A 23,868-nucleotide genomic window follows, 5' to 3' on the forward strand; every position below is an offset into this window, starting at 1 on the left:
AACATAAAGACGGCATCTGTCTAACTGTTTTGTTGGTTCTTTGTTATGTAAAGTCTAATTTATATATTTTGACATTTGATTATTATTTTTATTGTTAAAACATAATTTCTTAATGTATTTTCATTTATTTTAATGGTTTTTGGCAGAAAACCTTTTTTAGCAAATATATTTTGTTCTCAAAAGTTTTTTTTGCCAAGTGCGCATAAAACCGGAAATGGCGCACAAAAAAGAGGACCTCTGTATAAAGCTGTGATGATAATTTCATTTATGCAAATATCTACATATTCTGTGATTTATTTATTGCACTTGTACATCACTTCTATCAATACAAATTACATATATCTAGAATCTGACTATGGAAAATAAATTGCATTTTTAATACCAGAAGATACACCAAAATGACAAAGCTAGTACACTTTCTATTTTGCTATCCATCTAAATCTGAAGGTTACTCCTAAGAGCTTCCCCAAAAAAGAAGGCTAAGGCAAAATAAATAGCTCATAAATTATATTCAAAAGTGTTTCTTTGATGCATAAATCCTATAAAATAATACATATAGTTCTCTTTATATATTCATCACCTTTAAATAATACATCACCTTACAAACTTTAAAAAATTTAGAGTCCTAAAAAATTTGCTAGCAAGAAGGCAAAACACAGAACAACAGTAGCAAGGATGGCAACAACCCATACTGGCAGCATTCCTGAAATGAGAAAGACAATCTTAGAAATGTTCACAGAATATCTTAATGACGATATAAATGGCAATAAACACACAATATTTAGAATATGGAATAAGATAAGTAAATAAATATTTGAATGAAAAAGATCAAAACATAGTTATTAAATAAGAGAGAACCCAAGCTCCAGTTACAGTTGTCACATTCACCAGATATCATAATATTTCACAGTAAATGCATATTGTATATTTTTAGATATTCTAGTATTACATAAGAAGATATCAAATACCTAAAGTATTTTTAAGCATGTATCTACATGAAAACTTTAATAGTAAAATCATGGTTATGTACATATGTCGTGTTTTTTTCATACTATCTTTATTTATGGAACAAAAAATATTTCATTCCTCAGTTGATAAATCAAAGTACAGTGAACACTTGGACTTGGAACAATTTGAACCTGCAATATAAATTTTAATAATTTTTACCCTCGGAGTTGGAACAAATTTTGGACTCGGAACAGCCTGAAGGCAGCCAAATCCAGCAAATCTGGGTGATGTTATCGCCATTGGTGGGAGATAAACATCAGTTCCCGCTTTGTTTTGATTCCTCGTTGTCCCTTTGCTCTTATTCCCAGCTGGGATCAGGGCATTTGACCAGTTTTTCATTCGACTATAGTTACTTAACCAGGTAGGATGGTTGAATATTATTTCATATAAGTACACCAACATTATAACTAACAAAAATATTTTTAACTATTGTAGTGACAAGGCATTACAGACATGAAACAAAGAATTCACATATGACTAACTGACCATGCTAATGGTAGTACTGCCACCACCCTGTATATTCTTAATACCTAGTTCAGCAAGACTTGCCAAGAAGGTCGCCACCAAAAGGTAAATAATATTGATTTTACATAGATCAATTTATATTTATTTAGGTCAAAATTTGGGGTCTTGGAATGGATTGAAATAATTTACATTGTTTCTTTTGGAGAAAATGGTTTTGGACTTAAAACAATTTGGACATGGAACAGCCTTCTGGAACGAATTATGTTTTAGGTTTAAGGATCCATTGTATATTTTCCTTCTTTTAGTCTAGAAAACTGACTACAAGAAACCATAAACATATGAAGCCCCATGAATGAGTTTATTTTCATAACTCAAAAATCAGTCTGATAGCATTCTTTGGTATAGATATTTTTTGGTGTCATTAAGAACTAATGATATCAACTAATAGATTTTAGATCATTATTAGCTCCCAGTATTTTGCATTTAAAAGCTTTAACATTTGCTAGTAGCATATGCACCAATCTTGTAAGATGTTTATGTAAACATGGCATATGGCATCAGCACTGACTCACTGTGAGAGACTACAGGCCTAATAATCATAATTTTTTTCTTGCATGTATGTAAGATAAGAATGTTAAATGATAAGTACAATTTTAATTGTGTGCAAGTGTGTCTTACCTCAAGGAGTAACAATGTAAAGAATGCAGAGTCTTGCCTGTGTCGGTTGCATTTTTTTTTTTTTTTTTGGTTCATGTGATGTATAGAAATTCTTCCTGACAATTATCATTCTATGTGAATTATCGGTAAGTATGACCTATTATATATTGTTACCTTGAAAGTAAGAGTTGTTTTGTGGTTTAGTACCAATCATAACTTTGTGTACATGTGCGAAGATGTCTGGGGTTTGAATTTATAGTCTCTGCTGCCATAGACTGACCACAAACCACTACCTCAATACTGAATACTGAACCTTGGCCTCATAGGATGTAGGAGCATTTCCTGAGACTTTTTTTGCGTCTTTTCAGCCATCAAATACGGTAACTTATGTGTGATAGTCATAGTCCAGTGTTTCAGTGGCACTGACGTGGTGAGTCAGACATACATGCATATTGAATGCAATTAGGCACATGCTGAGGGTAAATGCCATTTTTACTTTATAATGGTACAATCAAATTCGCATATCAATAATTTCAATGCATATTTTAAAAACAGTTGATAATTGATATTTTGGGAAATAAGCCACATATTGTGAGAAATGGATATTGCAAACATGCATATTAGGGGTACCCACTGTATATGAAAGAATTGTGTAGCAATGGACCAATCAATTTTGTGATGGCGAAGAGGCACCATAGAGATGTCACTGCACTGTCCTCACTGACGCTTCACTCAGCAACCAAGGGTTTTGTTCTTACACTAAATGTGCAGTCAGACATGGGTTTGCATACACTTACTGCTTGCTAACATTCAAGGAAGAGAAAATAATTTCCTTTTTCTTGCTGTTAGTTTACTATGGTATTTATTTATAGTTAATTGAGTTTGTACAAGAAACATCATTTTATGGAACAAAATATAGTCACCTGCTGTACCAAGCTCTTTCATTTAAAAAAACTTTGATAATGTAGCACAAAACCTTAACATACATTTCATTTCATCTCTGCAGAGGTTAATGCTTCACAATGAAAGTGAAGAGCAATTTTTGTTCGGTTTTCTTTATAAGGGAAAAGTAAATTTCTGGCCAAAACCAAAATAGCCCCAGGGTGTTGGAGTACTTTCATCACAATGTTTCTAAGCCGTGTCGTACTATACACTGAACATGGTAACTCATCAGGATGCCCACTATCTATTCTAAATGCATGGGAATCTTCAAATTCTCCAATTCATATTCAGAACTTAACCCTTAAAGTACAGGGAGCTGATTAATTTTACTTTCCATCTGTTAAAGCAGGGAAAAATCACACTTGTCAAAAATGCTGAAAGATTTTTTTCCTTATAAAAACATATTTCTCTGTGTTATTCTAAGTACAACGATGTAGTTTTCAACATGTTATGACCTCTGAGAGCAAAGTTATTGCATATCAAATAATTCTCCCAGAACCCGTGGCAGTACCCGCCGCTAAGAAATACCCACCAAGCTCTGATAACACAGCGTGCATGCTGGATCAAAGATTCTTTAACAACGTCAAAGCAACCTCCTGCCGCGAAATGGCATCCATAAACGCTTGGAGGGACGGTGATGGTGGTTTTTTTTTTTACGGTAAGGCCTATAACGCCTGTAGGCACACTTGAAAAGTGTATGGGAAGCGCTGTTCAGCTTCCGCCCATTAGTGGCGCAGGCAATTTTATTTATAGTGGTACCCATATTAGGGCCCATATCACTGCCCAAGCTCATCTTGAGTGTAACCACCTAGAACCTGGGTATCATGGTGATATGTAGGTAACTTTAAACCACTCGACAAATGGCAAAGTGTTTTAAGGCTGTACGTGGTGGGATTCGAACCTACGCGTGGATGTCTGCCCGATCCCACGCTCACCACCTTATCCACTATGCCACCACTATCAGGTTGCTCTGAGGTTGCTGGGAACACCACCTCTGGAGGTGATGTTACTGTCTTACATATGCATTTATGTTCACAAAACATTTCTATTAGCTTTGTACAAACCTTGCCCCAAGAAAGAATTGTTTTGTAATGCATAAAGTGAAATCTTACATGGAATATCAAAAAATAAAGCAGAGATGAGATTGCCCACAGACGAGGCGGAGATTCATGGCGACTCGGCTGCTTCTTCTTCTTCTTGTGATCATTTACCTTGCATGTTGTCTTTCACCACATTTATGTTTCCACTCCTCTATTGCCTGTTATAATGGATATCATATCTTAGTATTCATATACGCTCATGCCATGAGGATAACCTGGACTCCGTGGCACTGAGTGATAGTGATTTACTAATGAAATACCACGGTATTTCATTAGTAATTCACTATCACTCAGTGCCACAGAGTCGAGGTTATCCTCATGGCATGAGCGTATATGAATACTAAGATATGATATCCATTATAACAGGCAATAGAGGAGTGGAAACATAAATGTGGTGAAAGACAACATGCAAGGTAAAATGGTCACAAGAAGAAGAAGAAGAAGCGGCCGAGTCGCCGTGAGTCTCCGCCTCGTCTGTGGGCGATCTCATCTCTGCTTTATTTTTTGGTATTTCATGCAAGATTTCACTTTATGCATTACAAAACAATGCTTTCTTGGGGGCAAGGTTTGTAAAAACCAAACAAATATATATATTTTTTTTTTCAACCTATGTGGTATGTTGGGGGCCAGCCCAGAACGCATCCCCCTATTTCCATTATTTCCTATGGGAAAATTACATCTGCTTAACAAATTTTCGCTCTATGAACAGCTTTGACACCCCCTATCCTGTTCGTTACGCGGAGTATTGCTGTACTAATTACCCATATGTAATTACATATGCCAGATTCCCAAGTATAGGTGGGAGGGTGTAACAGAACCCCAAAGATAGCAGACACGATCTCCAAAATACCCAAAAACGGAAAAAATAACATATCCGTAAATCTTGCTGCTGACAACAAGAACGAAACTAAACCTGCATCAGTGAACAACCCTCAGTGCTGAAACTATCGGCCCAAGGGAAAAAGTATCTAAATACCTATGAGTAACATCCCTTAGGTAAAAGGAGGCAAAGGAGGTCATACTCTTCCACGTGCTAGCCTTGAGGACCCAGTCCAGACTCTTAACTTTTCTAAGGAGAACACTGGTCACAACAGCCCGAACCTCACGTGCGTTCACTTTCAAAAGGCGCAACTCCTCCTCCAGGACACTCACATAGGGCCTCTGAATTACCTGACAAATCCACTTAGACAAGGTATGAGGGTGGAGAGCTCGTCTGGGATCCAAAACTGTGACCAACAACCTAGAGCAGGATGGCCGACAATCCCTAGTCTTGCGAAGATACTAATGGACCGCCCGAACCAGACAAAATCAAGAAGAGCAGGAATTGTGAATTCGTCGAATGAATGCTGGCCCGGACACTGAGTCTTAGCCAGGAAATCGGGGGCAAAGGAAAAGGTCATGGACGTCCATCCCTTGGAGTGACGCACCTCAGCCGACAGGCCGTGAAGCCCCCTAACCCGACAAGCTGATGCGAGCGCCAGAAGAAACACATTCTTAAGCGAGACATCCCTCAGTGAGGCTGACCGCAAGGTTTCATAAGGAGGACGTAACAAGGATCGAAGGACCAGAGAAAGATCCCAGGCAGGTAACCGAGGCAAACAAGATGGACAAGAGACCACAAAGGAGCGGAACAGAGAAGTAAGGTCTGGATCGGTGGAAAGGCCTATGCCTGACTGACAAAGAACAGGAGCTAGGGCATAACGATAACCCCTAATTGCTGAGACTGACAGGCACTTTGACTCAAAAAGGAAAATGAAAAAGTCTGCCAGCTGCATTACAGAGGCAGAGCATGAATACAAACCCCTCGACTTACACCAACCACAAAAGACTCTCTACTTCGTCTAGTAAACTGAGGCGGAGGACTGCCTGACTGGTCGAGACATGAACTTAGCAGCGCTCGGAAGAGATGCTGGAGAGTCGCTACGCGTGAAGATGGAGCTTTTCGGAGAACCGTGGAAGAGGGGACGCTGAGGTTGTCGAAGGAGAGACCGCCACATGGGAAGAACCCAGGGACTGTCCACAAGCAGGTCCAGCAACAGGGGAAACCAGTCTCCCTGTCATATGCACAGCCTGCGACTCGCAAACCCTCACCAGAACACGGCGGATCAGAGCGAACGGTGGAAAGGCGTATAGATCCAGACCGTCACACGGAAAAGAGAACGCATCCTGTCGCCAGGCTCCCTGATCCGGAAGAGGAGAAACATACAGGGGCAGACGACGAATCAGTGCTGTGGCAAACAGATCTACCAGAGAAGACCCCCACACCTGGAACACTTTCCTGCAAATTTCAGGATGTAGGGTCCACTCTGAACCGACACACTCCCGACTGAGAACATCCACAATTACATTGCGGCATCCTGGAACAAAGACAGGGCACAGAGAGATGGACTGGCTCTCGCACCACCGGAGAACTGTCCCAGCTAAGGCCGACAGAGGTTCAGAACGAGTGTCCTCGGACCTCCTGATGTAGGCAACCACTGTTGAGTTGACGGACATCACAGACACCACCGATCCCGACAAGGCCTGCTGAAAACTCTGGAGAGCCTGAAAGACTGCCAAAAGCTCCAGATGATTTATGTGGAACCCCTGCTCCTCCACAGTCCAGACTCCCGAAGTCAGAGAATCTCCCAGGTGAGCTCCCCACCCAAGCTGGGAAGTATCTGAGAACAGGGTTTGTTCTGGGGGCAGCACTACAAATGGGGCGCTTTTCAGAAGCTGATCCGGAACCAACCACCAAGCAAGGTCTTGCAAACACTGATGACTTGGAGCCACTTGCCGCCAATCTGGGTCGGAAGCAGCCCGCCAATGCCTCTTTAGGCACCACTGCAGAGCCCGCATCTGCAGGAGCCCACCTGGCACTAACCGTGCTAGGGACGCAAGATGTCCCAGCAAAGACCTCCAGAGGGACACTGGTGGAGCCTTGGCTAGCAGAAACTGTTGGGCAACTGCCTTAACCCTTATGTTCCGGTGATTAAACTATTTTCCAATATCCCATGACGGATAAAAATGATAAACCTAGAAATTGTCAGAAGACTGTTTGAATACTAATAATTATTTTCTCTTTGTTATTCTGAATACAATGATGTACTTTCTAGCTCGATGTGACCTCTGAAAGTTTAGTTATTGCCTTATCAAGGATTCCTCCTCCGCCCACTGTGTGATCCGTCAAGCAGAAACAGCTCGGTGAGCGATGACACCGCGCAAACACACACACACACACACACACACACACAGTCTCTCTCTCTCTCTCTCATCTTGGAAGAGAAATTGTACACTTCCAATGAGAGAGAGAGAGAGAGAGAGAGAGAGAGAGAGAGAGAGAGAGAGAGAGAGTATTGTTTCACCCCTTTTCATATCAAGTTTCAAGCAAATAACATGTAGGTATCATATCTCTCTCTCTCTCTCTCTCTCTCTCTCTCTCTCTCTCTCACACACACACGCCCCCTTGATCGTCTTCCCAGAAAACGAGAGGCACGCCTGTGTCTCCGTGAGCCACTCTGGGTTCTCAATACAATGTTTGGAGTCTGTTCTCCATCACCACTATCTCTTGTTTTCTCTCTGTTCTGAGAAAACAGGTGGATCCTCTGAATCATTTTTCGAGTCTTCACTACTGCTGTCTTCGCTTTCTTCAGTTTCTTCCTCATAATCACTTTCACTGTAGTCAGGCTCAGAAGCACTAAATAAAAATGATCTGTCTTGTTCCATAGTGAGTTATGAACTGAGACGTCCCTTCACTCTTATCAGGGTGCTTTCGACATGACAGGTAGCTGGGGTTGCCAAGTGTCGCCCTCAGAATGGGAGAATAGCTTCGTTACCCCTAAATATACAGAGCTAGTGGCAACACTACGGGTGGAAAAAGAAGCCAGATACTTCCACTCGCCATCTGACTCGATAAACCGCGCTTGGAGCTCAAACATGAGGCGCGAAAATTCTTGATTACTGGAACGATCGACGTCGCTACGGACGCACTGATGCAATCGTTCATATACGATCGCCAGAACATAAGGGTTAAATCGGTTGACCCGATCTGGCAACAGAAAGACTCAGGCTCTGACGGTGTCGAGAACCATACCCAAAAACTGCTTCCTCTGGCTGGGAGACAGATCGGATTTGGCCCAGTTGACCTGAATCCCCACTCAAGAACACAGAAGCAGAAGAGACCGGACATTGTTGAGGCATGAAGCCCAAGAAGGACCATAAATCAGCCAATCGTCCAGATAATGACGTAAGGGTATGCTGAGGCGATGGGCCCAAGCCGACACGGGAGCCATCACCTTGGTAAAGACCTGAGGAGACATGGCAAGGCCGAAGCACAGAGTCCAAAACTGGTAAACTCTGCCCTGCCAGACGAACCGCATGTACTTGCGTGACCGGGGTTGGACAAGAACCTGATAGTAAGCATCCCGCAAGTCCAAGGACACTATCCACTCGTCCTCGGCCATTGACTCCAGCACTGACAAAATTGTCTCCATGTGGAAGTGGGTCACCACCAGGAAACGATTTACGACCAAAAGGTCGCATATCAGTCTCCAACATCCTGTGGACTTGGGCACAAGGAAGACGCGAGAATAAAACCCGGCCTGAAGGTCTACCACTGGTTCTATAGCTCCATAGCTGACCATCAAAAAGGTGGGGGCCAACAGGGGAAGACATCAATTGCCATCTCTCCCGATAACTGTAAGTAGTAGGGAGGTTTCTCACCACAGCCTGCCTACGTAACATCATCATCCTCAAATGGAGCATTTCACAGGGCTGCATAATATCTAAATTTGCCCTGGCAAGAGCTCCCAGGCAGTCCAAACCCCTCTGGGGGACAGCACTGGAAAGGCCAGCAAGGGCCCCCGGAACCTGATCTGTCCAGGAAGTGATATCAACCAGAGTACTCAAAATACCCTCTAACTGAGTAGCCATATGCCAGGGAAGACTCACAGACAGATCTTTACTCTCCACCACATGAAGCAGCTCATCATTGAGAGGAGGAGCCCCACAGGAATCTCCTTCTGGAGTGTACCACCTCTCTGCCCTTGAAGCCCACCTCCTGGGCAAGGCAAACTTGGCAGAAGCTGGATTAGAGATCCTCAGGAAAAAGCCCAGCTGGTCCTTGTGAACCTCCAGAGCCAGAGGAGAACGAGGCAGCACCAAGGGATTGGGACCAGGCCGAGAAGTCCCAGAGGTGCACTTAACCCCAGTCTGAAGAGTGGAGGCAAGAGAAAAGGGCATGGGGAGACCCAAGGACTCTCTCACTGAGGTAATAAGCTCATGAAAGGAGGATGCACCCTCCTCATCCGGAGAGCCAGCGTCCCCCCGAGGGAACGTCAAGACAAGACACACAGCGGGAATGCGGCTCTAAAGCCTCGCCCGGCAACCACCTCTTGCATCCAACACAACTCCGAGCGGCCATGGCAACTCAGGGAGAAGTAGAAAAAGAAGCGGCAAAGAAGCGGGCACAAAAGAAAGGCAGGAAGAAGCGAGAAGAGGCACAGGTGAACACCGTGCCGAGCACAGAAAGGATCTGAGGTAGGGTTGGCCAGCTGGGCTGGTGGTTCCCGGTACGCATGCGCACGGAGGTGACGTGGAACTTCTATAGGAACGATCTCTATATATAGAGGTGCTGGTTGATTTTCTGTGCTGAGTGTGGGAATAATGGCATATAGGAATCTGGCATATGTAATTACATATGGATAATTAGTATATGTAACAACAAAACTTGGATTACTAACAAAAAAATCATGCTTTTTGGCATCAGAGGACGAATTTTGCTTTGGAGTGCGAACAATAACAAACGCGGTCAACAGATTCCGCATAGCACTGCGCGATCAGCTGACTGCATGCTGGGGCACCATGCTGCCTCAGTGCCTCAGGAGAGTTGTTTACAGTTGTTTGGTTGTTGTTTCGTAGTGCCTGAGATAATAATATTGTGTTTTTAGTTATTAAGATCATTGCCTAGCGTAGTAGCACACATGGTCAAGAGACATACAGACAGACATATGGAAGATTCTAGAAGATCCGAGGGAAAAAGAGAGTATCCAGCTCATGAATTAAAAGCCTTAACCCTTATAGCCCATCAGGCACAATTGTGGTTTTTACGTTAGAGCCTTTCAGGCATGATCTTGGCGCTTTTCAGAAGCCACGCTCCTTTATGCCGCACAATTTGTTTATGCTTGAGGCTATCTGTCATATATCGAGGCCTATCATTGGCCCATTGTTTTCAAGATGGTGGAAACTTAGCCAATCATGTATCAGCTTTTACAAGGATATGTTTGTGTAGGTGTGAGGGCGCCAAGCGTGAGGATGGTGAGAACACTTATGTCAGTATGCTGCATTTTTATAATTTTTTTTATGTATTTCTTGGTGAGATATAAGATATACATGTATTTCCGTGGATAAGTAAGCAGTTCAGAAGCATATTATGATGCATGACAATATTGGAATTGTTATTGGTTTAGATAAGAGCGCGTAGTGCTGGCTTGATGGAGTCAGCTGAGGAGGATGTGTTGACGCTGGGTCATGGTCAAGACGGCCCCTGACCATGACAGCCCTCTACGACGGCCCCTCCCCAACGGCCCCATGTTTACCACAGCGGCCTCAGTTTGTTTTTTACCCATATGATGGTTTCAAATTATACTTGTTAATAGAGCATCTTATACTAAGACAGATTGTATTAATAAATCAGTCACTTCCCTCTCCCCCACCCCTCCCCATCCTTCCTCACCCAGTGATAGGTATTGTACCACGTAGTACCGTACGTGAATCCTTACTCTTAATCACCACAATAATGTTATCGTGTAATGTTTATCAGTAAATTGCATACTTGTTGATACAATCTGTCTTAAATGTAAGACTGCAAAACATAATATTAAAACATTCGGTATTTAGCCAAGTGGCACCTCTGGCTGCTGCAGCAAGCCAGCAACAGTCCTCGTCACCTCATAAAAAACACAATGGACTATCGCGCACCTCTCAGAAATTTTAAAATCATCTTACGGGTAAACAAAACCTTAAAATGCATATGTGTATATAACATTTTCTTCTTAGAAATGCATGTTCTCTTACCTCTTTCAACATTTACAGAAAGTCGTGTTACACCCTGGATACGTATATTGTATGCACTATATGCCCAAGGTACAGTACACCGGTGTACCAATATGTTATTGTTTATAACACTCCATACTACAAAACACTATCTCAGGAACGCTGAGTTGCCATCCGCGGTTAAAGTGTTAACATAATGAAAGAAATAAAGAGGACAATAATCTAAAATTTGGTGTGGGGTCATCATGGTAAACATGGAGCCGTCGGGGAGGGCTGTCATGGTCAAGGGCCGTCTTGACCAGGATACGTTGATGCTTGTTTCTGACGGCGAAGAAGTTGAATTTTCATATTACAATTTGCTTACTTCCCTGATTTATTTTCCATAATGAATGCAGTATATCAAAGAAAATGTTATTGGCTTATATAAGAGTGTGCGGTGCTGGCTTGATGGAGTCACATGAGGATGTGATGACGCTCGTTTCTGACCACGAGAAGTTGAATTTTCATTATATTACATTTTGCTTACTTTTCTGCTTTATTTTCCTATCTTTTATAGTCATAGCATAATAGCAGTAGTATATATAGTAATAGTATTCAAAAGGTAAGAAATTAGGTGGAAATAGGATTTTTTTGGTCTTGGGACGTGGTTTGGAACGAATTATAATTACTTCCATAAGAATACATGTATTTTGATGCTTTGGAGTAAGAATGTTTTAAAGTAAGAACAAAATTTTGAACGGATTAAGTTCGTATTCCAAGACACCACTGTATTTACCTAGTTGTAGTTTACGGGAGGGCAGCAAGCTCATATTGACCCGTCTTTATACCTTGTTTCGTCCACCTTAGCTTTGAAACTGTGAACACTGACTGCATTTATGATGTCTATATCAAATCCATTCCAGGTGTCCACAGTAAAGATGTACCGATGCATCGGTATCGGTATCGGAATCGGTGGTATCGGCCCATTTTTTGGGTATCGGTATTGGCTTATTTTATGCCGATAATTCCGATTCCTAAAAGGAATTTACTACTTAGTGATATATTCAATATAAGATATTGATGATACCAAATTAATATAATACGGCGTATTAAGTTTCGGTGGTGATTACCGTATGTCATAGAACACTGTTTTCTGTGGTAATAAGCCACAACCTCTAAATTGGACATGTATGAAACACGTATAGGCTGAATTCCAGCATCCTGTCACACGGTCGGTCATGAGTCACCACGCATTCTCACTGTCTCTCAGTCAGACGCTGCTCCTCCACCCACACAAAGTTCACACAGGTGAAAAGCTTATGTTTTTTTTAACTATAATCTAAGAATGTCAAACTTCAGATATTGAGAATCCAACAAAATGATTTGGTATATATATATATATATATATATATATATATATATATATATATATATATATATATATATATATATATATATATATATATATATATATATATATATATATATATATATATATATATATATATATATATATATATATATATACATAGTTAGGCATTTTGCATTATTGTAAATAACAGCATATTCTTATTTGATTTATAATTAACAGTGCTAGTGCTAGCATTTTCCAAGATATCATACTGGAATAGGTGGAAGCTTGAATTATATATGTATATTAATTTTAATGCAAGTTTAATTTTTGAGTTACTTGTGTTAACCTAAGGATGTAAATATTCCATAACTAAGAAAGTGACAATTCTGTTTTGTAATCATGTGCATTGTGTATAATTTGTTGCATATTAATTATTTAAGATCATAGCAATACACTAGAAATTTAGAATAAACTAAACTTTTTCTATTTAATTGAAAAGATTAGGTGAAAGCTCATTTTTCTGAATTGGTCTACTAATGTCTAATGAATTAATATCAAAGGATGTCAGATTTAATTAAAGAGAAACATACACAACAAAATGAGTTTCTTTTGCTAATATTTTGTGTCTGTTTTACAATTTTAATAATTTTAAAAATATTTTTGATCACCAAAATATCGTCAATAAAATTAATAATGAAAATTCAAAATGCACAAAACCAAATGGTCGCTAAAGGAGTAAGAAGTAAGAATTTAAAATAATTGACAAGAATCAGAAGACTGAGAAGATATTCATTCCAATTACTAAGTAATTTACCTTTGCAAATGGCTTCAAAAAGCTTCTAGAATTGCTCCTATTTCACAAACATTCTCAGAAAGACTTACAGCATCCCTCAAAACAAAGCCTCCCATCTGATAATGCTCGCCGTCCACCAACTCATCCTGGTGTCCAGTGCAGTAATCACTATAAGTAGTAGTATCGGTATCGGCCCAATTAGGTGGTATCGGTATCGGTGTCAAAATCGGCCAAAATTTTGGCATCAGAACATCTCTATTCCACAGCTCTATGAGGGAAACTGTACTTCTTAATGTCTCTTATACACTGCACCTTCTTCCATTTCTTCCTATGTCCCCTTGTAGTCCTCATTTCCCGGTTTAAAGTCACCATCCACTTTATCCAGGTTATTCACCATTTTATAAATACCTATCAAGTCTCCCTTTCTCTCCTACTTACAAGTGTTGGAATTTCCAGTTTTCTCAACCGCTCCTCATAAGTCAAATCCTTCAGTTCCGGTACTAACTTGGTGGCTGCCCTTTGCACCCTCTCCAATTTTCTAATATTCTTCTTAGTGTGAGGGGATCACACAATCGCCGCATACTCCAGTCTTGGTCTTATCATAGAACTAATTAACTTTTTCGTCATATCAGCATCAAATATGAGAAGGCCATTTTAATTCTCCTTTAGCAGATTTGTTACTTCTCCCGTGATTTTATTTATATGCCTGTCTGGGGCTAAGCCCTCTGTAATTGTCACCCCTAAATTCACTTCCTCTTTAGACCTTTCCAAACAAAAATTTTCCATTTTGTAATTACTTTTTCCAAATTCCATGACTTTCCACTTATTCAGATTGAATTCCATTTGCCAAGTTCTACTCCATCTACTAATTTCATCAAGGTCCTCTTGCAGTTTCATACAGTCATTTACATTTTTCACTCTCCTCATTATCTTGGCATCATCCGCAAACAAATTGATATGACTCTCAATTCCTTCATGCAGATCATTCACATAAATGCCAAACATGACTGGTCCCAACACTGACCCTTGAGGTACTCCACTAGTGACCTTTAGCCAGGAAGAACTACTATTTCTTATCACTGTTCTCATTTCCCTTCTCACTAAGGTAATCCTTCATCCATTCCAATAATTGTCCTCCAACTTCCCCATTGTTCTTAATCTTCCATAGTAGCCTTTTGTGTGGTACTTGTCAAAAGCTTGTTTTTTTAAATCTAAGTAGACACTGTCTACCCAACCATCCCTTTCCTGTACAGCATCTATTACTTTTGAATAAAACAACAACAAATTTGAGGAGCATGACCTTCCTCTTCTGAAACCAAACTGACAGTTTGTCAACACATTGCTGCTTTCTAGGTGTTCCATCCAGGCGTCTTCTTTAATAATTTTCTCACATAGCTTCCCCACTACACTCGTCAGTGACACTGGTCTATAATTTAAAGGGTCTTCCCTACTACCACCTTTATATATAGGTACAATGTTTGCTCTTTTCCAGTCCTTCGGTACTTTCCCTTGCAACAACGATGTCTTCACCAGGCTATGAATCTTCTCTGCCAACTGTTCCCAACATTCTTTCAGTATCCAATTTGAAATTCCATCTGGACCAGGTGCCTTATTTACATCTAGATTCTCCATCAGTCTCATAACATCCTCCTGATTTACCTCTGATCCAATTAGTTTATATCCATCCAATTCATTATCTGCTAAGTAGGAGTAGGCAGTAGTCACCTGCCGCCCGGTGGAATACTCCAGGAGAGGTACTTACGGGGATGTAGGCAGTGCTGCAGACTGAGTGATTCCCCGTGTCCTCTCTTCCCGGTTCCCTTTGTGGTCTCATTTATACAATTGAGCAGCTGCAGCCTGCCCTCTAAAGACAACTTCTACTACTTCCTACACTACACTACAACACCTTACACTTTTACACTCTCTTCAAATCAAAATTTAATAATGGCTTTACCACGCCCTGCCTCGGAGTCCCCTCTGGGAGGGACCATAAATGTCCCCAGGTCGGACTGCCCTCTGCTGTCGACCTTGGGTGTCTTGACACTTCATCTAATACTTTCACTATCAATTTCTGCAACATTCGTGGCCTTCGTTCTAATTTTCAATCTGTGGAACACCACCTCTCCTCTACTAAACCTCATCTTCTCTTCCTAACCGAAACACAGTTGTCTGTGACTACTGACAGCAGCCCTTTTCTGTTCCCTCCTACTTGCTCTATCCTCATTTTCAATCCAAAGCTGGATGTTGCGCATACGTGCGTAACGACACCACTTGCTCTCGTGCCCACAATCTTGAATCTTCAGAATTTTCTACCATCTGGCTAAGACTTCAATGTCACTCTCTAACTAAATTCATCTGTGCTGTATACCTCTCACCTAATTCCTCTGACTATGTAAAATTCTTTGACTATTTGACTTCCAAGGTGGAGCACATCTTATCTCACTTTCCTTTTGCTGAGATCTCCATTTTAGGGATTTCAATGTTCACCACCAGCTTTGGCTTTCATCTTCTTTCACTGACCAACCTGGTGAACAAACCTTCAACTTTGCTATCCTTCATGACCTAGAGCAGCTAGTGCAGTTCCCTACCCGTATTCCTGACCGCCTTGGAGACACGCCCAACATTCTTGATCTTTTCCTAACCTCCAACCCTTCTGCTTACTCTGTTAAACTTTCCTCTCCGTTGGGCTCCTCCGACCACAATCTAATTTCCGTTACCTGTTCTATCACTCCAGTGCAGCCTCAGGACCCGCCTAAGCGGAGGTGCTTCTGGCATTTTAACTCTGCTAAGTGGGAGGAACTAAGGCAGTACTATTCTGATTTCCTTGGGATGATTATTGTTTTCATGTCAGAGATCCTTCTCTTTGTGCCGAGCGCATAACAGAGGTGATTATCTCTGGCATGGAGCTATACATTCCTCATACTTTCTCTAACCCTAAAGCTAAAAAGCCTTGGTTTAACTCTGCTTGTTCTCGTGCTGTCAATGATAGAGAGGCGGCTCACAAACGGTTCCGTAGCCATCCAACTGCTGAAACTCATGCCCTATATATTTCTGCCCGTAATCATGCCAAATCTATTCTCCAACTTACTAAAAACTCTTTCATCAATAGAAAATGTCAAAGTCTTTCCAATTCTAACTCCTCTCGAGATTTCTGGCATCTAGCCAATAATATCTCTAACAACTTTACTTCTTCGTCTTTCCTCCTTTACTTCATCCAGATGGCTCTACAGCTGTCTCTTCTTTTCTAAAGCTGAACTCTTCGCTCAAACCTTTGCTACCAACTCAACTTTGGATGATTCTGGGCATATTCCTCCTACTCCTCCACCCTCTGACTACTTCATCCCTAAAATTAAAATTCTTTATAAAGACGTTTTCCTGGCCCTCTCTGGCCTTGATTCTCGGAAGGCTTACGGTCCGGATGGAGTCCCTCCTGTTGTTCTCAAAAACTGTGCTTCCGAACTCGCTCACTGCCTGGTCAAACTCTTTCATCTGTGTCTCTCTACTTCTATTTATCCTTCTTGCTGGAAGTTTGCTCACATTCAACCTGTCCCTAAAAAAGGTGACCACTCCAATCCTTCTAACTACCGCCCTATAGCTTTGATTTCCTGCCTTTCTAAAGCCTTTGAGTCTATCCTTAATAGGAAGATAATGAGGCATCTATCAGCTCACAACCTTCTCTCTGATTGCCAGTATGGTTTCCGTAAAGGCAGATCTACTGGTGATCTTCTTACTTTCCTAACTGAATCTTGGTCATCCTCTTTTAGGGACTTCGGTGAAACCTTTGCTGTCGGCCTTGACATATCGAAAGCCTTCGATAGAGTCTGGCACAAATCTTTAATTTCTAAACTACCCTCCTACGGATTCTATCCTTCTCTCTGTACCTTCATCTCCAGTTTCCTTTCCGATCGTTCTATTGCTGCTGTAGTAGACGGTCACTGTTCTTCCCTAAAACTATCAACAGTGGTGTTCCACAGGGTTCTGTCCTATCACCCACTCTCTTTCTATTATTCATCAATGATCTCCTAAATCTGACTCAATGCCCTATCCACTCCTATGCTGATGATACCACCTGCATTATTCAACAGCGTTCAACAGACGCCCAACCCAACAACAATTAAATGACTCAAGGCGAGATGCTATAGGACGCCTAACTTCTGATCTTTCACTTGTTTCTGATTGGGGCAGAGAAAACCTGGTTTTGTTCAATGCCTCAAAAACTCAATTTCTACAACTATCTACTCGACATAACCTTCCAGACAACTATCCTCTCTTCTTCAATAACACTCAACTTCCCCTCTCCTCTACATTAAACACACTCGGTCTATCCTTCACTAAAAATCTAAACTGGAAATTTCACATCTCTACTCTTGCTAAATCAGCTTCCAAGAAGTTAGGTGTCCTGTGGCGTCTTCGTCCATTTTTCTCTCCCTCCCAGCTGCTTGCTCTGTACAAGGGCCTTATCCGCCCGTGTATGGAGTATGGCTCTCATGTCTGGGGATCCACACACAGCTTTACTAAACAAGGTGGAATCTAAAGCTTTTCGTCTTATCAACTCTTCTCCTCTAACTGACTGTCTTGATTCTTTAAGTCACCGCCGCAATGTTGCATCTTTATCTGTCTTCTACCGCTGTTTTCATGCTGTCTGCTCTTCTGAACTTGCTAACTGCATGCCTTCCCCTCCTGCGGCCTCGCTGCACAAGACTCTCTACTTCTTCTCATCCCTATTCTGTCCATCTTCCTAATGCAAGAGTTAACCAGTATCTTCACTCCTTCATTCCCTACACTGGTAAACTCTGGAACTCTCTACCTGTGTCTGTATTTCCACCTGCCTATGACTTAAACTCTTTCAAAAGAGGAGTGTCAAGACACCTCTTACGTTAACTGGACCCTCCTTTTAGATTTTTTGTTTTTCTTTCTCCTACTTTCCTCTTAACAGGGCCTGGCAACCAGCGGGATTTTTTTTTCCAACACTTTGTTTTCCCTTGGCCAGTGCCCTTGTAATGTAAAAAAAAAAAAAAAAAAAAAAAAATAAGTCAAAATCTCCTTCTTCAGTAAAGACTGTTTGAAACCTTTCATTCATCACCTCAGCTTTTTCTTGTACTTCTTCATATAGTTTTCCATCAACCCTCAGGCCAGTTATACCCTCTCGTTTCTTCATTTTTCCATTTATATGTCTATAAAACAGTTTTGGTTACTTTTACATTTGTCCATTATATTCTTCTAATAGTTCTGTTTTTCAACCCTCATAATCCTCACACATTCATTTCTAGCATCGACATAATCTTTCCATCTACTTTGCATTCGCATTTTCCTCCATCTATTCTATGCATTAGCCTTGCACTGTTTAGGCCTTTCACATATAGCATTGTACCACTCCTTCACTTTTTGACAGTTTACTCTTCCCTTTGGTAAATACTTCTCCACTGCAATATTATATATCTTGATAAACTTATTCCATTTCTCCTGCAAATCCTGTGTGAGTGTGTGTGTGTGTAATTCACCTTGGTCGTCTGCTGGTCACCCAGCCAGTCTTCCCCATTACGGAGCGAGCTCAGAGCTCATAGACCGATCTTCGGGTAGGACTGAGACCACAACACACTCCACACACCGGGAAAGCGAGGTCACAACCCCTCGAGTTACATCCCGTACTTATTTACTGCTAGGTGAACAGGGGCCACACATTAAAAGGCTTACCTTTTGCCTCGCCGGGACTCGAACCCGGCCTCTCGATTGTGAGTCTAGCGTGCTAACCACTACACTGTGTGTGTGTGTGTGTGTGTGTGTGTGTGTGTGTGTGTGTGTGTGTGTGTGTGTGTGTGTGTGTGTGTGTGTGTGTGTGTATTTACCTAATTGTATTTACCTAATTGTAACATACGGAAAAGAGCTATGCTCGTGTTGTCCCGTCTCCATATCTATTAATGTCCAGCTTTTTCTTAAAATCATGAATATTCCTTGCGTTGACCACTTCCACGTCTAAACTATTCCATGCTTCCACCCTTCTATGAGGGAAGCTATATTTTTCACATCTCTCCTATAAGTGGCCATTTTAGTTTTTCCCATGCCCTCTCGACATTCTTCCATTCCACATACACAGATCTTCCCTATCCATTTTTCCATGCCAATCATCACTCTGTATATTGCTATCAGGTCTCCCCTTTCTCTTCTGTTTTCCAGGGTTGGAAGTTGCATTCTTTTCAGTCTGTCTTCATAAGTCAAATCTCTTAAGTCAGGCACCATTTTGTTGCAGCCCTCTGTACTTTCTCTAGTTTCCTTATGTGTTTCTTTAAGTTCGAGCCCACTGTATTGTTGCATATTCAAGCCTCGGTCTTATCATTGCAGTAATTATTTTCTTCATCATTTCTTCATCTAGATATACGAACGCCACTCTTATGTTCCTCAATAAGTTCAATACTTCTCCAATTATTTTGTTTATATGTCTCTCTGGCGATAGGTCATTGGTAATTGTCACCCCAAGGTCTTTTTCTTCATGACTGGTTTTATGTCTTCATTTCCTATCTTGTACATACTCCTGATTCTTCTTTCACTCTTGCCAAACTCTATTTTCTTGCATTTTGTCGTGTTGAACTCCATTTGCCATGTACAGCTCCATTTCCATATTCTGTCCAAGTCTTCCTGGAGTAGTTCGCAATCTTTGTCACATCTCACTTTTCGTAACAATTTTGCATCGTCTGCAAATAGGCTCACATAACTGGACACCCCATCCACCATGTCATTTATGTAGACTGCGAACATTACTGGTGCCAACACTGATCCCTGTGGAACTCCACTCTCCACCAATCCCCATTCTGATGGTCTGTCCTTAATTATTGTTCTCATTTCTCTTCCTACCAAAAAGTCTTCCATCCATTTTAGTAAACTGCCATGCACTCCTCCTACCATTTCAAGTTTCCAGATCAGTCTCTGGTGTGGTACCTTATCAAAGGCCTTTTTTAAATCCAGATATATTCCATCAGCCCAACCATCTCTTTCCTGTATTACATCTATCACCCTCGAATAGTAACATATCAGGTTTGTCGTGCATGAACGCCCTTTCCTAAAACCAAATTGACACTCACAAAGTATGTCATTTTTCTCCAAGAAGTCTGTCCATCTAGTCTTCACCACCCTCTCACACATCTTAGCTACCACACTTGTAAGTGACACTGGTCTATAGTTCAATGGGTCTCTCTTGTTACCTGATTTATAGATTGGGACAATGTTAGCTCTTTTCCAGTCTTGGGGCACTACGCCTTCCCTTAATGAGGCATCAATTACTTCACAAACTTTTTCTGCCAATTGCTCCTGCATTCTCTTAAAATCCATCCTGATACCCCATCAGGTCCCACAGCTTTTCTCACTTCTAAACTCCCCATCATGTTCTTGATCTCCTCCACCGTTACTTGAAACTCCTTCATAATCCCTTTCTGTTCCATTACCAGTGGTTTGTCAAAAGCAGTCTCCTTTGTGAATACCTTCCGAAAGCATCCATTCATAGCCTCTGCCATTTCCTGGGATCTTCACTGTATACTCCATTTACTTCTAAACTTTCAATACTTTCTCTATTTTTGATGTTGTTGTTCACATGTCTGTAAAAAAGCCTTGGTTGGTCTTTACATTTATCAATTATATCCTTTTCTTGTTTCTTCCTTTCTTCTCTTCTAATCAACACATATTCATTTCTTGCTCTTTTGTAACTTTCCCACTGCTTAATCCGTCTTTTCCTTCTCCACCTCTTCCATGCATCCTCTTTTCTTGTTCTAGCCTTTTCACATCTATCGTTAAACCAGTCCTGCTTTCCAACTTCTCTGTTGTCTTATTGGTACAAATTTTTCTCACCTTCTTTGTGTGTGTGTATATATATATATATATATATATATATATATATATATATATATATATATATATATATATATATATATATATATATATAATATAATGTAACGTTTCTCATTACTTTATACAATAACTGTATTTGCAAGTGATATTTCATGATTTTTTGGGGTCTTAGGGGCACATGTAACGGTCTTGGAATACATTACCATTTTTCTTGTTTGTTATTAAGTTGACTATGCAATTATTCATTTTGCAACTGGATTTTCAGAAACTAATTACAATCATATATCAGGGAATATCCATATATATTCTGCGCCTATTGTTTCTTTACCACCACTCAGACCTATCAACTCTACAACCTCAACACTACCAACATGATAGGCAACTCTTCCTGAACCATAGGATGGCATGTGTATTTAATAAATCAATATGGACAGTTCATGGTTTGGTGCCTGATATTTGGATTATGATTCCAATGCTTATCTCCTGAATGTTTAATAATCAGCAAATAGGTACTTTCTCCATGAGAAGCAGATATCTGCTGCAGGCTGTGATGCATACAATAATTAGTAAATGCTTGCAACCACACTACCAATAAAGTTTACTGCACTGTGGGAACGGTCACCATCATCAAATTCCTGCACTTCTTGAACAAATTGTGGGTTTCATCTTTAATTCTCTAAAGGATATATGGTAGAAAAACTAACATACCTGGTCGAGGAATGTGGTGTATTTTGAGGGAGTTATCACATGAAATGGAGAGGACAGATGCATCAGAGTATCCACGCACCATCTGTGATACTTTGTTCTGTGTTGGCAGCCATTCTAGGCCTGTTATAAACATGCTATGGGCTTCCTCTACCACAAGGAGTTGCTGAAATGCAGTACACATTGTAACAGCATGCAACAGAGTAAAACACATATATGAAAACTTCCTATGATTTATATATTTGAATTGTCTGCATAAAAACAAAGTATTTTTATAATTATTGCAATGGCTGAAAATCACTTTCAAATAATGTCAATATCTTCAGTAATCTTCATAAAATATTCATATACCACAGCTTGAAATAATAAATCTGCAATAAAAATGAGTAGTATCTTTATCTGTTAATAACTTTTTTTTTATGTAGGAGGGGAACTGGCCAAGGGCAACAAGAAAAGATTGAATAGAGTTAAAAAGAGTTAGCCAAATGTACAAGATAAAAGTCTTGAAATCTCCCTCTTAAAAGAGTTGAAGTCATAGGAAGATGGAAATACAGCAGGCAGAAGTTCCACAGTCTACCAAAGAAATGGATGAATGACTGACATTACCGGTTAATTCTTGCATTAGAGATCTGGGCAAAACAGGATATGATAGGCTGTGAGAGTAGGGGAGGTATGCAGTTAGCAAGATCAGAAGAGCAGCTAACATGAAAATAGTGGTAGAAGATGCAACACAGCCAAAAGGGGCTGTAGACAGTCAGTCAGAGGTGAAAGTTGATAAGACAAAAAAAATGCTTTTGATTGACTGAGTGAAGCATGAAGAATACTCCACACATAAACAAATAAAGCTTCAGTACAGCTCCTGTACAGAGTTATCAGTTTGTGGAGGAGAAAAACTGGTGGAAACAACCTAGAACCCTTAACTTTCTAGAAGCTGTGCTATCTGGAGATGAGAAGTGAAATTTCCAGTTTAGATTATAAGTACAGGACAGATCAAGAATATTCAGTGTAGAAGAGCGGGGATAGTTGTGTCATTAAAGAAGAGGGGACAGTTGTCAGTAAGAATGTTTCAAGTTAATACATTGAGGAATTGAGTTTTGGAGGCACTGAACAACAATAAGTTTGCTCTGCCCCAATCAGAAATTTAGGAGAGATCAGAAGTCTGTGACATGATATGTTTACTTCCTGAAGGGTTGGTTGTCTATGAAAAGGCATGGAAAAATGCAGTGGTACCATCAGTGTAGGAATGGATAGCACAAGTAGTTTGGTTTAAATCATTGATGACTAATAGGAAGAGTGAGAGACAACAGAACTCTGAGGAACACCACTGTTAATAGATTTAGTAGGACAGAGACCATCAACCACAGTAGTAATAAAACACTGAAAAGAAACTTGACATGAAAAGTATTTTTCAGTAGTGGCACAGCTGGTGACAAATGGACTCAAACGGAGTCAAATTATAGCAAAAACTTCCAAACACTTCTCCCAAATGTTTGCTTTGCCTTTGCTTCCATTTGGCAAAAGTTTTCCAGGCAATCAGCGTGTAGCAACCCAATCAAACCCGACAAATAACATCAGAAAGGAGTTACATTTCAACTAAAACTGAATAATGAGATGTTTTAGAGTATGGAAGTGGGCACTATTTATAAAGATTTAAGTTTACATATTGTGTGGTACACTGAAAAGAACCAGTATCAAACACACGGTGTGAAATAAATGAATTAACTAGTGGTAGGTAGTGACATATTGCATCTATCCGTCCTTGATGTGGGTGTTGCCTGATTTCATGCTTTTAATCGTGACTTTGTTACAATAGTGGAATTATTTTCTATTATTAAGTGAATAAAATGACGAAATTGTTGCAAATCCTTATAAAGAGGTCCTCTTTTAGTGTGCAACTCAGTTAATGCATTTTTGGCTTTATATGCACCTTCACTTTGCTTCCATCACTCATACAATGTGCAAAATTTCTGACTTTATGTGCAAAATTTCTAACTTTA

At 40.5% G+C, this 23,868-nt stretch overlaps 1 protein-coding gene across 4 annotated transcripts in view; it reads right to left on the reverse strand.

Moving 5' to 3' along the window:
- Nucleotides 1-282: 282 nt before the first annotated feature.
- The window catches only part of LOC123513881 (prolactin regulatory element-binding protein-like), an 81,735-nt gene continuing 58,149 nt past the window's right edge, over nt 283-23,868 (reverse strand). For 3 of the 4 annotated variants that reach the window (XM_045271330.1, XM_045271326.1, XM_045271327.1), the window contains 2 exons: nt 21,875-22,037; nt 283-703 (listed from right to left, as the gene is read on the reverse strand). In XM_045271330.1, the coding sequence (XP_045127265.1) occupies nt 618-703; nt 21,875-22,037 (249 nt within the window). In that variant the 3' untranslated portion in view covers nt 283-617. The remainder of the gene's footprint in view (nt 704-21,874; nt 22,038-23,868) is intronic. The other variant, XM_045271329.1, reaches the window with a different exon arrangement.

Source organism: Portunus trituberculatus, chromosome 37 (assembly GCF_017591435.1).
Source record: "Portunus trituberculatus isolate SZX2019 chromosome 37, ASM1759143v1, whole genome shotgun sequence".
NCBI classification, from domain to species: domain Eukaryota; kingdom Metazoa; phylum Arthropoda; class Malacostraca; order Decapoda; family Portunidae; genus Portunus; species Portunus trituberculatus.